Consider the following 16,893-nt stretch of genomic DNA (forward strand, 5'->3'; position numbering starts at 1 on the left):
AAAAATAGAAAATAAAAAAAAATCCTTTTATTCCCGTTACATCCATTTGGCTGAACTTTATTAATTAATATCTGCTCTTCCTATGTTCTCTTTTCTTGTGAAAGACATCAATTATCTAGTCAGTAAAACCAAATCTCCTTCTTCTTTGCCATACTCCCACCTTTAGTCATCAAGTGCTAACAAGGCACTTTCCTAATTTTTTCTGGAATGGATCTAATCTCCATGAGAGTTATCTTTTGCAAGTCCATTTCTTCATAAGTCTGACCTGTGAGATTTTAATTGCTCTTCTGCAGTTTTCTCTTCTTTAGTCCATGGTGACAACTCCAGGTCTGTTTGCTTTTGCAGTTTTCGTATTAATGGTCATATTCTGAAGGACAGTAGCACAAACATAGTTCTTAGTCTCTTTCTGCTTGGCAGTAATTGGTTTAAAGCATGGATGCAAAGTTTTATATTGAGACTTTATTGCTAACAATTCCTTTAAGAGTGTAACTGGATTTTTCTTGCCTGCTAAATCAGGATAATTAGTCTTCATTTCATATTCCAGCTTGTACTGAGTGTAATCCAGATCAGAGTTAGCTTTCTGGAACATCAGTCTCATCTAATTGACCTCTGCCTCCATCTTGAATAGTTGACATTCCTCAGACTCCTGAAACAGGCATTTCCTGAAGCATTCTTTGTGTCCTTTTGCTTGTATCTTTTAACTATGTTACTATCATTTTCTGCAACCACAGTCTCTTGCAGTTGTTGCGTAAGTTTAGGTCTAGATCCCAACCTCTCTTTGGGGCAGTTGCCCTGTGATTTCATGTGTTTAATAAGCATTTTTACCTGGGTGTCCCACCAACCAATCCAACAAATTTCAATCAAACCTGATCTTCCAGTTAGCACCAGTTTCTGTTGATATCATCCAAAAGCCTTCTTTGACATCCCAACTTCTTTTCACTCCATATCCATACAATTCCACTGCAAACCTTGTTATTTTGTCACAACAATTAAGAAATCATTATCTGTTCGGTTTCATTGACCTATGTCTGATCTTTGTAATTGCTCCCCTGGATTTGTGCAGTAGCTATTTACCTAAGTGGATTTTCTCTTCTAGTCAACCACTCACCCCATAACCTGGATCACTCTTCCTTAAAATTTTAACATCAAAAAAAAAAAAATAAATAAATAAAAATAAAAATAAAAATAACATCCAGAAGTAGGGCTTCCAGAGAAAAGATGATTTTTAAAAATATAAATATTTCCTATGCAATATTTCGAACATACTTATACTAACAAAATCACATGTTGTTTATCTCAAATTTATTTTATTTATTTTTATTTTTATTTTTTATTTTTTATCTGAAATTTAAATTCACTGGCCAACCTGTATTTTTATTTCCTAAATCTGGCAACTCTATCTGGAGACAATAAAACTGGTGCATTTGCAGACCACCATTTTAAATAATTTAAAAAACTGCCTTACCATCATGATTATGGTAAGGAAACAACTTGTAATAGTTTAAAAATTAATGGTAATAATAGTAACTTTACTATTGCTAAGCTGAAACTGTACAGTAGGTCATTTCTTATTGTTTTTTTTTTTAAAGATTTTATTTATTTGAGACAGAAGAGAAGCAAGGGGGAGGCGGAAGGGGAAGGGAGAAGGAGAAGCAGACTCCCCACTCATCAAGGAACCCAATGAGACCGGGCTAGATCTGAGGATCCTGGGATCATGACCTGAGCCAAAGGAAGACACTCAATCTACTGAGCCACCCAAGCCCCCCACAATAAATCATTCTTCATCAACTTCTTAATTTTCATTTCTACTAAAATTAGAAAATCTGAATTCACAGCAGGTTAGTCAGGTACTGCAATGAGTTATGGCTACCAGATCATTCTGAATAGTTGGATCTAACATGTATCTAGTACAGCAGATAATTTTTAATTGAAGGCAGCTTTCAGTAGTTTTCTAGATCCTATAGAAGGACACACAGCGACTTCAAAATTGAATGTTTCAAGTTGGGAGAGAACACAGTTGCATTTAATTGCATTGGTTACACTCACTTCTGAAAGCATTTTTCCCCCATTCAGCTTTGATGTGGTTTAAAATGTTCAATAATGTGTCATTCATTTTTTTTCTCTGATGAAGAAATAAAATTAATCATGTATTGGGAAATAATAAGCTCTTGGCAATCAAGGCATTTGCATAACAATCTGGTTTTCTTACAAAATCCTGATACTTTGATACTTTGTTCCCAAGATTAAAAATCATGGCATTTATCAGAATTGGCACCACAAAAGAGAAGTTCTCTCTTGATCTGAATCATGACAGTATGAACACTTCCAGAAAATTGTGCCCAAGAACGTAGAAAATCAATAAACACTAAAAATAAATGCACACAAATAGAGATAGCAAACTTAAGGTAACTATTTTTTTTTCAGGTAACTATTTTGGATTGCAAATGAAGATAAATTAAATGTTCAAACCATCTAATTAGATAACTATTTGGAAACCAAAAAATCATGTCATTTAGAACTTGAAGTAATCAATTCAAGTTAATAAAAATAATGAAAACAGTGCTTGAAAAAAATACTTTTTGTTGGTATTATCTATATAGTAGAAAATTGATCTTTTACTCCAGCCCTTATTAAAAAACTTGTGAGAGCATCTTCTCCATTACTTGTCTCTTTACTTCACTGCAGGAAAAGCAGTCTTCTAAATTTACCTATTTCTTCTCAAAGATTATGCTTACTAGCTGCTATTTTACTATTTTTACAGTTTGTACTAATTTGTTCTATGCTTTATCAGAATCAGGAGGAAAACTCTTAGGCTACCAACTGTTCTCTGAATAAAACAGAAAATAGAGGGACGCCTGGGTGGTTCAGGGGTTGAGCTTCTGCCTTCGGCTGGGCTGGGTGGTGATCCTGGAGTCCCAAGTCCCGCATCCGGCTCCCTGCACGGAGCCTGCTTCTCCCTCTGTCTGTGTTTCTGCCTCTCTGTGTCTCAAGAATAACTAAATAAGATCTTTTAAAAATAAATAAATAAATAAATAAAGCAGAAAATGGACTACATTTTGTTTATTGCAGGAATAATGGCTTTTGTACACCTAAAGCTACAACTCCTTCAGTGCTGATCTCAAGATATTTTTTTCAAACTTTCTCAGACATCATCAAATAATAATAATTATTATTTTAAACATTTATTTATTTTATTTTTTTAAATTTTATTTATTTATGATAGTCACACACACAGAGAGAGGCAGAGACACAGGCAGAGGGAGAAGCAGGCTCCATGCACCGGGAGCCCGACGTGGGATTCGATCCCGGGTCTCCAGGATCAGCACCCTGGACCAAAGACAGGCGCTAAACCGCTGCGCCACCCAGGGATCCCAAACATTTATTTTTTTAAAAGATTTATTTATGATAGATACACACAGAGAGAGAGAGAGAGAGAGGCAGAGACACAGGAGGAGAGAGAAGCAGGCTCCAAGCCGGGAGCCCGAAGCGGGACTCGATCCTGGGACTCCAGGATCGCACCCTCGGCCAAAGGCAGGCGCCAAATTGCTGCAAATCCCCACCCAGGGATCCCCAAATAATTATTTTTTAAATGAAAATTTTTCTAAATGAAAATATTCTTCTGTGACTTCAATTATTTTTCTTTTTACTGTGTCAATATTTTTATTATTTCTCTTAGCGTTCTCCCAACCTACATATAAGTTTTTACCTTTGAAATATTACAAAAAAAATTTAGTGGAAAGTAAGTGTTTCTTCCATTTAGATTCCAATTTGTTGCCTCAGAACTAAGTATAGGTAAAGGTTTTCCATGTATCCTTCCAAAAGTTCTTTTTTCTTGTCTTTATTATGATATATATCAAACTATAGGAATGTATAAAGTATATGTGTGATTTTTATTTTGTTTTTAAACAAATTTTTATTTATTTTTTAATTCTAGTATAATTAACATACAATGTTATTTCAGGTGTACAATATAGTGATTGAACAATTCTTTTTTAAGATTTAAAAAATTTATTTATTTGAGAGAGAGAGAGAGAGAGAGCAGGAGTAGGGGTAGAGGGAGAAGCAGAGGCTCTGCTAATCAGGGAGCCCAAATGGGGGCTCCATCCCAGGACCCTGGGATCATGACCTGAGCTGATACTCAACTGACTGAGCCACCCAGGCACCCTGATTCAACAATTCTATACATTAGTCAGTGATCATCACAGTAAGTTATACTTTTAATCCCCTTCACCTATTTCACTCATTCCCCCCCCCCCCCCAATAACCTTCCCTCTGGCAACCATCAGTTTGTTCTGTACATTTTAAGAGTGTTTTTGTTTGTCTCTTTTGTTCTTTGCTCATTTGTTTCTTAAATTCCACATATGAGTGAAATTATATGGTATTTGTCTTTAACTGACTTATTTCATTTAGCATTTTATTTTATTTTATTTTATTTTATTTTCATTTAGCATTTTACCTCCTAGATCCACTCACGTTGTTGCAAATGGCAAGATTTCAATTTTTTTTTTGTAATATTCCATTGTATACCATATCTTTATTCATCTATTGATGGACACTTGAGTTGCTTCTATACCTTGGCTGTTATAAATAATGCTGTAGTAAACATAGAGGTGCATATATGTCTTAGGATTAGTGTAACTTCAATTTTGAATGATAAACCAAATAACTTTCTGGGTATTTTTCCTTATGTACTACATATATGCTGTGAAGTGATTCATATTATGTACATCATGGTGTCCACTGTCAGCAAATTCAAGGCTAATATTGCCTTTTCATGTTGTATCCCAGGATTCTTTGTGGTGTTTGATCATGGATTTTTGCTAATGGCTTGTTATACTTTCTCCAAGCAAAACACTTGTTAACTTTGTAGCTAGTTGTATCACTGAAACAAAATGACTTTTGCCATTTTTAACCAGGGATGTAACTTGATCTTTTTAAATTTTTATTTATTTATTAGTCACACACACACACACACAGAGAGAGAGAGAGAGAGAGAGGCAGAGACACAGGCAGAGGGAGAAGCAGGCTCCATGCACTAGGAGCCCGATGTGGGATTCGATCCCGGGTCTCCAGGATCGCGCCCTGGGCCAAAGGCAGGCGCTAAACCGCTGCGCCACCCAGGGATCCCCTAACTTGATCTTTTTAATCCACAAACTCATCCATTTCATAATGGAAAACATTATTTTGCATTCATTCTGGAAAAATACATTTTATAACGTAATGAGGTTATTGTAATTGGTTCAAAAATGACTTGTAAGTTTTGATGGCTTTTGGAGTCACTGTTTGACAATACTTGTAGTGGGCAATGGACAAAAGGATTGTTGGTCCAATAAAATCCAATTTTTAGATAATCATAGTTGTGGTTTCCTTTTTTAAAAAAAGATTTTATTTATTTATTTGAGATAGAGCGAGAGAGAGAGAGAGAGAGAGAGAGCGAGAGAGAGCGAGCATGCCTGAGTAGGGGGAAAGGCAGAAGGAGAAGGAGAAGCAGGCTCTCCACTGAGCAGACTCAGGGCTTGATCACAAGATTCCCAGGATCATGATCTTGGGAAAGCAGATCTTTCTTTAGCGTCTTGCGTTGAAAGCAGACGCTAAACTGGCTGAACTACTCAAGAGCCCCATAGGTATTCATGATTATACTTTGTATTTACATTTTTATATATTCATCTATTTATCGCTGCTTGGGTGAACTTATCACATGTAAAGGCACAAAACTCGAGTCCATATCTAAACTGCAGTCTTGTTTAATAGCTACCTTTACTACATAATTTTTTTTCATAATTTTGAATTGAAATTCTGTACTTGTTAGTTTTTTCATCATTACTTCTTATGTGTCAATGTACTTCTTTAGAGTGGATGCTTTTTCTCTTTTGATGAATTGGAAATACAACACAATAAAATAACAAAGAAAAAATAATTTTAACAATGTAAATAATAATATACAAATTATGTTAAAATACCTCAGCGGAGATAAACTACTGATAAGGAGAGAAATGGATCAATGTAATCTTTGTATTACATATGTAATCTATAAGAATGCAGATATACTCAATAGCATAATGGAATTTGTTAAAATTCGAATTAAATTGATATTAAACAATAGGTGAAAGATAAGTAAGGTGGTAGTACATGGTAGTGCTAAAATATGTTCCTAGAGTCAGACTTCTTCAGTTTGCCTTGCACATCATTACTTACTAGCTGGTTATCACTTGCTTAATCTCTTTGCTTCTCTTTCCGTATCTGCAAGATGGAATTAATAATACAATCTACATCACAGTGTTGTGAGAACTAAATGAGTAAACACACAGCGCAGTTTGGATAGTGTCTGGCACGAATGCTTAGTGCTTCCTATTATTAAAAAAATCCGTTCAGTCCTCATCTTATTACTTCCCTACAAAAAAACCATCATGTCCCTATCATTGACCAATGGAAGTCATCCCACTCTTAATCAGAATACCTTCTTTATACAATGCCTTTTGTTTTGGCTGTCGGTACCTCTCTCACCAGACCTTAAGCGCCCAGATTGTTTTACATGACCAGTTCCATACCAGGCACTCAAAAATTATTGAGTTTTTTTTCACCAGGAACAAAGGTCCTTAATGGAGGAAAAAATTCTAGAAAGGATTACAAATCACTGTGTAAAGTTTAAGCATTAGAGCCACTTAAAGAGGATTTACGAAACAAATTGTCTGCACAGTTTTCAGCCAGGAAAATCTACCACCTAGGGCAGCCCCGGTGGCGAAGCGGTTTGGCGCTGCCTGCAGCCTAGGGTGTGATCCTGGAGGCTCGAGATCGAGTCCCGCGTCAGGCTTCCTGTAGGGAGCCCGCTTCTCCCTGTGCCTCTGTGTCTCTGAATAAATAAATAAAATCTTTAAAAAAAAAATCTACCACCTAGCCAAGCTTTTGAGCAAAATGTTTTTCGCCTACGTCACTCGATCACTGACCTCTGACGCACAGGAGGCGGGATTAGAGAGAGAGACAGCTGGACTTCTTTTTTGCCCGCCCTCCACCAATGGACTGGCGGGCACATTGGCCAGCCCTGCCTTTTGCATTCTCATTGGTCAGTTCCCCCGAGGAGGCGGGCTGTGAGGGAACGACTCCATCGACTCTTTGGGCGGGGTCCGTTCTCCGGAGGCTAGGGCCGGTCGGGGCGGGGTGTGTGTTACCGCAGCCGCCATCTTTGATTCCGCGGTAGCGGTGGCGGCTGTAGGGAGCCGCGTCTGGGGAGTGGCTCTCCCCTCCCCCTCCCCCCCGGTTCGGTGGCGGCGGCTCCTCCCACTCGGGGGGTGGTGCGACGGCATTGGCATCTACGGCCATGGCGGCGGCTGCTGCTAACCCCGGTAAGTAGACGGAGGACTGGGGCGCCTCTAAAAGGAGGAGGGGCTGAAGGGGTTGGCAGCTGAGGAGACCCAGGGCTGAGCGGCGGTAGTTGGGGCTGAGGGCGCTAAGACTAGCGGAGGTGGCCGACGGGTGGGGGAGGGGAATGGCGGGGGGAGGGGCCGGCCAAAGGGATCTGGGGAGACCAGAGGCGGAGGGAGGGAGTTCGTCGGGGCGAGTTCTGTTGGAGCGGTTCCCTTCGTTGGGCTTGGCCTGCCTCCACTGTCCTGGCGGCATTCTGCTGTGTGATGTGGTCCTTTCAGCTCTGCCCACTTGAGCTGCTTGATGCACAATAACTGGGAAAATTGTCTCCTTTTACTTTAAAAGTGATTTAGATTTATCAACACTGGACCACATTGCTGTTTAGCTGAGGTGTTGAACTTCCAAACGTTTAGACGTTTACATTTTTAATTTAAATTAAAAAACGTTTGGATATATACCCAGTTTCTCTAGGCTTAACATCCCCCCCCCCCCCCCCCCCCGGCTATCCTTTGAAACTGGCGTTTCTGTATTAAGTGCCTCCCAGTGTCTTCAGCTGCTGAGGACAAAAGTTTGAGTATCAATGTTTGGTGCTCAGGGCAGATGTTGCCAACAGCTAGCATTCAGAACCTGAACTTTAAATTTTGTTGGGTGTAGATGGAGGCAGTTCCCATTCTTTTTTTTTTTTAAGATTCTATTTATTCGTGAGAGACACCGAGAGAGAGGCAGAGACACAAACAGAGGGAGTACCAGGCTCCCCGCGGGGAACCCTATGTGGAACTCGGTCCCAGGACACCGGGATCACGACCTGAGCTAAAGACAGACGCTCAACCACTGAGCCACCCAGGTGCCCAAGCAGTTCCCATTCTTTAAGAAAAGTTCGGTTCCATGTCATTTTTCAGTGAGCATCTCTTCAAAAGGGGGAGCGAGAATATTAAAAAAATCTAGGCAGTCATGTTTAAGCGATGGAGTGGGGTGTATTGCTGCAGGTCTAGACAGATCAGGTCTCCAAATTCCCAGTCCCAGATCGTTCCACTATGTTACAGTTATTTCTTCCTGGGAAGTATTTCGTTTTAGGGATCCTGGTTTACCTTGCAGACCTTGGCCATTCTCTTGTGAAATAAAATTCTTTTCCGGAAATCTCTGTCTTTGATAACCTTAAAAAAGAACCCAGAAGTTCGGGGTGAATTACTTGAAAATACTGCGGTGAAAGGGATTCACAGTGAAAGGGTGTTCCCACGTTGAAACTGAAGTTGAATTTTTTCCGTGTCTCTCAACTGATTATTATTTTGTGGCACCCAGGTTTTGGTATAGCAGTTAAATCACTATGAAGTTTACTGTCTTTATTACCATGTTTCTGGGAACAGAGCTATTTAAAGAAGTTAATTTGTCACATATCAATATCATATTGTAAAATATTTTAATTTTTTTTAAGAGGAAAAGTAGATGAAATTAATGGCTAAAACTCTATTGGAGGAAGTGCTGATGATGGAATAAAATTGGAAAGATGCTATTATTATGGCAAACCTGGCCTTGTAGTAAAGTAACGTATGTGTTAAAACTAAGGAGTAAATAAATAGGGTTTTAAACTGATAACACATTGCAAAATAGTTACATAATCCTAGTCAAGTTGCAAATCTTTTCTCTTATTAAGATGTGGCTTGGGTAAACAAGTTTAGTGCATATGTCGGAAGCTTTTTTTCAGCAGTGTGGGTGGGGCTGCTTTATTTTATTTTATTTTTTTTCAACAACAGTGACCAGAATGTCAGCTTCTTGACCACATTTCATTAGCTGATTCATATCAGCTTAAATCTGAAGCAGAAAATGGTATTTATTTGTGTACAATCCTTGCTAGTGAAACATTTGATTTTATTCTATGACAGCCTGCTTCTGCAATTTTTAGATTTCCTTTTTGATGTTGAAAATTCTCACTTCTCTTCCAAATTATTGATACAACATTCAACACCTGGTAATTAGAAAACGTATTTTCTTCCATCATTTCTTCTTTTGCTCCTCTATATCAAAAGGAAGCAATCATAGGTGTATTGTGGTCTTTAATAGCCTTGTTGAGTTTTGGGAAATGTGGACTACAAATAAAGGGACACAGGATGGAAATGTACTGTGCTCAGTGAAAAGAAATAAATAAGGGATCCCTGGGCGGCTTGGTGGTTTCGCCCCTGCCTTCAGCCCAGGCCGTGATCCTGGAGTCCTGAGATCGAGTTCCGCATTGGGCCCCCTGCATGGAGCCTGCTTCTCCCTCTGCCTGTGTCTCTGCCTCTCTCTCTCTCTGTGTCTCTCCTCTCTCTGTGTGTCTCTCATGAATAAATTTTTAAAAAATCTTTTTTATTTTTTTATTTATTTACTTATGATAGTCACAGAGAGAGAGAGAGAGAGAGGCAGAGACGTAGGCAGAGGGAGAAGCAGGCTCCATGCACCGGGAGCCCGATGTGGGATTCGATCCCGGGTCTCCAGGATCGCGCCCTGGGCCAAAGGCAGGCGCCAAACCGCTGCGCCACCCAGGGATCCCAATTTTTAAAAAATCTTAAAAAAAAGTAAATATTTTTGGAGCATCTGAATGGTGCAGTTGGTTGACTCTCAGACTCTTGCTCCGGTCATAATCTCAGGGTCCTGGGATCAAACCCTGAGCAGGCTCTGCCCTCAAGGGAGAGTCTGCTTGAGATTCTCCCTCTCTCTATGGTTCCCCGCATCTGAGCACAGTGCTCTTTCTCTGAAATAAATAAATCTAAAAAAAAAAAAAAAGGAAGGTAAATGGTTTTCAGGTCAGAATTCTTTGTTTCATGGTCAAACATTTCCTTAGATCCATTTTAGGGACTAGAGACATCATACTTATTTCTTTGAGTTTTTTCTACTTTATCTTTTTGCTGGTTAAGATTCCCTGATACGTTAAGAGTTACATTGAAATAATAAGTCTAATGTGATAATGGCCTTTTCTCTGCATAAATTGATAATCCCCATGTTCTGTTATTTTTCACTAATTCTACTTACCATTGGCAAGTAATAGTGGGTGGGTAAGTGGTCCATGAAGTATTAGGCTGTCTTTTTTGTTATGAAACACTAGCAGTTTTGAGGAATACTTTTTAGATTACATGCATGATTTGTAATGCAGTGGCTAAGGCACGAATTGGGAAGAGATTAGGTATTTGACTTCCAACTCCATATTCAAAGCAGAAATAAGAATGAATTTGTAGGCGTATAGGTATGTCCTCCCTTGATTCTGGTATTCTTATCTCACCTCTTTTTGTGCTAATAAGTACCACTTATTGTGGCTAGAAAATGTGGCAGAAGGTAAAGGGACACTGTTTAGGTTTGTGAAGCTGACATTTAGGAAAAATTTTTCTTTTCACATAATTTTCACCTATGTAAATTATAGTTTGGAAAGCATTAGTTAACAACAATATTCTTATTTGTTACCTTTACTCTTTTTAGTTATGGGAAAAATAGGAGTTTATGTGGTGTAAAATTAAGATATTAAGATATTAAGATATTAAGATGCTTTATTGCAAAAACATTTTTGAAAAGTATATTGAGGGGGTGCCTGGGTGGCTTAGTTGGTTGAATGACTGACTTCAGCTCAGGTCATGATCTCAGGATCTTGAGATTGAGCCCCGTGTCAGGGTCTTTTTTTTTTTTTTTTTTCCATGTCAGGGTCTTGCTTCTCCCTCTCCCTTTGCCCTTCCCCCTGCTCATGCTCTTTCTCTCTCTCTCTCAGGTAAATAAAATATTTTTTAAAAGGTATATTATTATTATTTTTTTTTAAATGGTTACATTTTTTTTTTAATTTTTATTTATTTATGATAGTCACAGAGAGATAGAGAGAGAGGCAGAGACACAGGCAGAGGGAGAAGCAGGCTCCATGCACCGGGAGCCCGACGTGGGACTCGATCCCGGGTCTCCAGGATCGCGCCCTGGGCCAAAGGCAGGCGCCAAACCGCTGCGCCACCCAGGGATCCCTTAAAAGGTATATTAAATATAATTTACTAACTCAGTAATTGAAATACAATTAACATTTTGAAAAAGAACGTTGATCTGCGCAAATCTGTGTGTTAGATTTGTGGTGCCAATCTGAATCTTCTCTGTTTTCTTAGAAATTAAGAAGTAGATACTTATGCATTATGGGAACTCTAGTTTTCTTATTTTTGTGAAATAGTACTCTCTAATCTTAGTTTTTTGCATAATAGTTCCACCTCTCTACTCAAATACTCCGCTAACAGATGAGAATAATATGTTGTTTCCTGGATGTTTTATTTTATTTTTTATTTTATTTTATTCATAGAGACACACACACCCACAGAGAGAGAGAGAGAGAGAGAGAGAGAGAGAGAGGCAGAGACACAGGCAGAGGGAGAAGCAGGCTCCATGCAGGGAGCCCTAAGTGGGACTCGATCATGGGTCTCCAGGATCACACCCCGGGCTGCAGGCGGCGCTAAACCTCTGCGCTACTGGGGCTACCCTGTTTCCTGGATGTTTTATCAAAGTCTTTTGTGGTTCTTTGTGATAGAAGAATTTCTTCTAAGAAAATAACAGTAGGTTATTGGTAGCAGCATAGTGCCAAGTGGTGGTTGATCTTCAAAAATATATTGTAACAGTCAGGAGACAAAATTTTTTCCTTGATTTTACTTAGGCCATGACGTGAATATTTCATTCCAAAACTGGTAAAATTTGAACTTTGTGGAAACAGTTTCTGGAACCATCCTTTTTTTTCCTCCTTCAAGTTATTCACTCAAATATTATTTGTTTGTGTGTTTGTTTGTTAAATGGGGCTTGAACTCAGTGTGGGCCTTGAACTTAGAACCCTGAGATCAAGACCTGAGCTGAGATCAAGAGTCGGATGCTTAGCTGACTGAGCCACCCAGGCACCTCACTATATTTATTTTAAAGGTTTTAATTCCCTGGTTGTACTGTACTATGTGGGGGGTATAAAGCTGATATAATGTATGTATATATTTAATTTTTTTTTTAAGATACCATTTTTAAGTAATCTGAACCTAGTCTTGGACTCAAACTCACAACCCCCAGATCAAGAGTCACATACTCTACCACTTGAGCCCAGCAGACACCACTAGCTGATTTCATTTAGGTGTAACAGTAAAAGAATACATTTAAGGCCTTTCTGAAATGCAAGGCTTGAGCTCACTGGAGTGTATCTGGGCCCATCATCCACCCTAGTGATGGGCCCTGCTTTTAGAGCCATCTATTTTTTTTTTTATTTATTTTATTTATTTTATTTTTTTATTTATTTACTTATGATAGTCACAGAGAGAGAGAGAGGCAGAGACGTAGGCAGAGGGAGAAGCAGGCTCCATGTACCGGGAGCCCGATGTGGGATTCGATCCCGGGTCTCCAGGATCGCGCCCTGGGCCAAAGGCAGGCGCCAAACCGCTGCGCCACCCAGGGATCCCCCTAGAGCCATCTTTTTTTTTTTTTTTTTTTTTTTTTTATGATAGTCACAGAGAGAGAGAGAGGCAGAGGCACAGGCAGAGGGAGAAGCAGGCTCCATGCACCGGGAGCCTGATGTGGGATTCGATCCCGGGTCTCCAGGATCGCGCCCTGGGCCAAAGGCAGGCGCCAAACCGCTGCGCCACCCAGGGATCCCCTAGAGCCATCTATTTTAAAGAATGACTAGATATTTATTAAGTTTCTACTTATGCCAGTTAGCACTTTCCTATTTTGTTGGCTTTCTGTATGTTAGAAACCGTTTCTCACTTTTCACATTAATTCTCTAAACTTTTACATCTCTTCATCTGTTTTTTAAAGTTTTCTTTTTCTTTTTTTAGGATTTTGTTTATTTATCTGAGAAAGAGAGAGACAGAGATAGTGAGAGAGAGCAGGGAGGAGAGGGAGAGGCAGGTCCCCGCTAGGCAGGGAGCCCAATGTGGGGCTTGATCCTAGGACCCAGGAGTCATGACCTGAGCCAAATGCAGATACTTAACCAACTGAACCACCCAGGTACCCCCCCTTTTTAAAAATGTTTTATTTTTAAGTAATCTCTGTACCCAACATTGGGCTCAAACTTACAACCCTGAGATAAGGAGTCAGCTAGGCACCCCTCTTCATCATTTTTTCATTTTGTATTTTCTCCTTTACTGTAGTTGAATAGATAAGACTAAGTGTATGACTTTAACAATGTAATTAAAATGTCAGTTTCATGAGAGCAGGATCTTTATCTTCCTTTTTCACTACAGCACCCCGCTGTTCACATGGGGCCAAGGATAAGGGATTAGAGTTCATTAAGATTTGATTGAATAAATGAATATTGGGGGTTCATATCTTTATGTACTGTTAACATGAAAATTGCTCTGAAAGGGTAATACTAATTAAGCTGTTAACATGAATTAGTTTATAATAGCTAGCATTTATTTATGATTATATGGCAGCTATTGTTGTAAAGAGATGATTTCATTTAATCCTCATATATATTATCTAATTTAATTTTTATAATATGCTATGAAGTATGTATTAAGAAGTATGTTTTATAAATGAGGAAACTAAGGCACTGAGTGAATAGTTTGTCTGAAATCTCATGGCTAGTAGGGAGTGGAGACAATTTGATTATTTGCCACCTGTCTATACAGTCAACATTATTAATTTTAAATTTATTTTTATTTTATATTTATTTATTTATTTTTAAGATTTTATTTATTTATTCATGAGAGAAGAGAGAGAGAGAGGCAGAGACACAGGCAGAGGGAGAAGCAGGCTCCATGCAGGGAGCCTGACGTGGGACTCGAACTTGGGTCTCCAGGGTCACGCTCTGGGCCGAAGGCAGGTGCTCAACCGCTGAGCCACCTGGGCTGCCCCTGTTTTTATTTTTTTAGAGAGAGAGTGAGGGAAGGGCAGAGGGAGAAGGAGAGAGAAAATGTCAAGCAGGCTCCTCACCTAGGGTGGAACCTGACACAGGGCTTGATCTCAGGATGCTGAGATCATAAACTAAGCTGAAATTGATAGTTGAACGTTTAACCAACCGAGCCACTGAGAGTCCCCTTTTCTTTATTTTATTTATTTTTTATTTTTTAAATTAATTTATTTATTTATGATAGTCACACAGAGAGAGAGAGAGAGAGGCAGAGACACAAGCAGAGGGAGAAGCAGGCTCCATGCACCAGGAGCCCGACGTGGGATTCGATCCCGGGTCTCCAGGATCGCGCCCTGGGCCAAAGGCAGGCGCTAAACCACTGCGCCACCAAGGGATCCCACCTTTTCTTTATTTTAGAGAGAGTGTGCACATGTGCACATGTAGGAGGAGAGGCAGAGAGAGAGGGAGAGAGAATCTTAAGCAGACTCTGCACTGAGCCCATCCTTAGATTGGATCGATCTTATGACCCTGAGATCATAACCTGCGCTGAAATCAAGAGTTGGACACTTGACCGACTGAGCCATTCAGGTGCCCCCATAGGCAATATTCTTAATCATTAAATTATAAAATTTTTGCATAGTGACTTAGAGTCACTTCTTACTGAAAGATAGTATGATGATGATGATAGATATCTTTTGAGGAGAGGAAGGAGGGTGAGATACAGTCTTTCTGTGTAGATGAAGAAGGTGGACTACCACATCCAGGCAGCCCAGGAGGGCACAATAGCTTGGATGGAGAGGTGAGGGCAAGGTGCTGAAAAAGGAACTGGAAGAGTGTTGCAGTTTCTAAAATGTTTTCTGTAACTTATGTTTTTTACCCATAGTTGTTTTTCAGCTCTTTATTTTTTATTTTTATTTTTATTTTTTTTTTATTTTAAGGATTCTTTTTTTTTTTTTTTTTAATTTTTCTTTATTTATGATAGTCACACAGAGAGAGAGGGAGAGAGGCAGAGACACAGGCAGAGGGAGAAGCAGGCTCCATGCACCGGGAGCCTGATGTGGGATTCGATCCCGGGTCTCCGGGATCGCGCCCTGGGCCAAAGGCAGGCGCCAAACCGCTGCGCCACCCAGGGATCCCCAGCTCTTTATTTTTTAAAGACTTTAAGTAATCTGTACACCCAATGTGGGGCTCAAACTCAAACCCCAAGATCAAGAGTCGCATACTCCCCTGACTGAGCCAGTCAGGCGCCCCTGTTTTCTAGCTCTTTAAATAACTTTTAGGCTTCTTCCTGGAATTTGTCTCCTAGTTCTTCATACCCCATAATTATGCCTTTTTGATGAGCCTCTTAGAGATGCCGCTGTGCTTTTTAATTTTTTTTTTTAACTGACTATTCCTTCTTTGCCTCTTTTTGCCTGCTCATTTTCTTTCTTTTTCTTCTTCTTCTTCTTCTTCTTTTTTTTTTTTTTTTAAGATTTTATTTATTTATTTGCGAGAAACACAGAAAGGCAGAGACACAGGTAGAGGGAGAAGCAGGCTAGCCCAACGTGGAACTCCATCCTCGGTCTCCAGGATCATGCTCCAGGCTGAAGGTGGTGCTAAACCACTGAGCCACCTGGGTTGCCCTCATTTTCTTTTTCTTGTTCATTATACTTAAAATCTAATTAATAAGCAGTCAGTTTCCTTCATTTCTACCTATTTGCCCACCTACTTGCTTTTCTACCCTAAATAATTGTTTGCTAACTACTATATCCCATTCCTTTCTTTTATCTTACATGTATTAAAGATTCTCAGAAAAAAGATTCTCTAAAATTCTCATCCCTGTCTTCTCACATAGCTTCTTTCCTATATTTTCATGTATTTAAAACATATTTCTATTTGAATAATCTTTAACATGCTGTTTATATATATGCTCACCAGTATTTCCTTCAAATCTACTGCCTTTCCTAAGTTTTCTGTATCTTTCGTGACTATCACAGTTTTTCCAGTTCCCCAGGCTAAGCAACTAGAAGTATTTGGATTCTTCCGTGTATTTATCTGGTTGGTTATCACATCTTTTCTTTTCCTCCTCAAAATGTATATTTAAATATATACATTTATGTGTTTACACATAAAATGTTTTAATTATGTAAAAGTATATATTGAAAAGATACACTTAAACATATATACAGTTATTTTAATCAAAATTACACATGCATATATTTAGTTTTACGTGATTTCCTACAAAAATTGCAGTCCTCTACTCCCTTCTCTGTTTCTTCTCCCCAATAACAACCATTTTTAATCCCTTTTAACTAAATTTTATTTGTTTGAATGAAATGTTTGTGAAGTAGAAGACCTGAATCTTCAAATTAAAGGGGAGAGACCAGTGAATGAAAACACACCCATATCAAGGCAAAATATCATGAGATTTCAGCATCAGATACAAAGAATATCCTATAAGATACAGAGAAAAAAATTGGTCAGTTCAGAAGAATCTGTAATCAGATTGATCTTGCTTCTCAATAGTCACATTGGAAAGTAGAAGCCAATGGAGCAATGCCTTCAGAATTCATAGGGAAAATAATTTCCAACTTAGAATTATATATGTAGGCAAATTATCAGAGAAATATAAGAAAGATATTTCTGTATATCCAAGGGTCTCTCTTAGACTCTTTCTTGAGAAGGTAGTAGAGGATGTGTTTTACCAGTAAACCAAGAAAGAGAAAACATGGAATATAGGAGGG

General features: G+C 39.0%; 1 protein-coding gene and 1 pseudogene across 5 annotated transcripts in view; one reads left to right on the forward strand and one right to left on the reverse strand.

Annotated features, from left to right (window-relative positions):
* Window positions 1–252: 252 nt before the first annotated feature.
* On the reverse strand, window positions 253–619 carry LOC121490637 (annotated as a pseudogene).
* Window positions 620–7,129: 6,510 nt separating this feature from the next.
* The window catches only part of ARNT (aryl hydrocarbon receptor nuclear translocator), a 72,359-nt gene continuing 62,595 nt past the window's right edge, over window positions 7,130–16,893 (forward strand). For 2 of the 5 annotated variants that reach the window (XM_041754884.1, XM_041754885.1), the window contains exon 1: window positions 7,130–7,340. In XM_041754884.1, coding sequence (XP_041610818.1) covers window positions 7,316–7,340 — 25 coding nt within the window. In that variant the 5' untranslated portion in view covers window positions 7,130–7,315. Of the gene's footprint in view, window positions 7,341–11,279; window positions 11,336–16,893 lie in introns of those variants that run through there. The other 3 variants (XM_041754880.1, XM_041754882.1, XM_041754883.1) reach the window with 2 other exon arrangements.

This window comes from Vulpes lagopus, chromosome 5 (assembly GCF_018345385.1).
Source record: "Vulpes lagopus strain Blue_001 chromosome 5, ASM1834538v1, whole genome shotgun sequence".
Lineage (NCBI taxonomy): Eukaryota > Metazoa > Chordata > Mammalia > Carnivora > Canidae > Vulpes > Vulpes lagopus.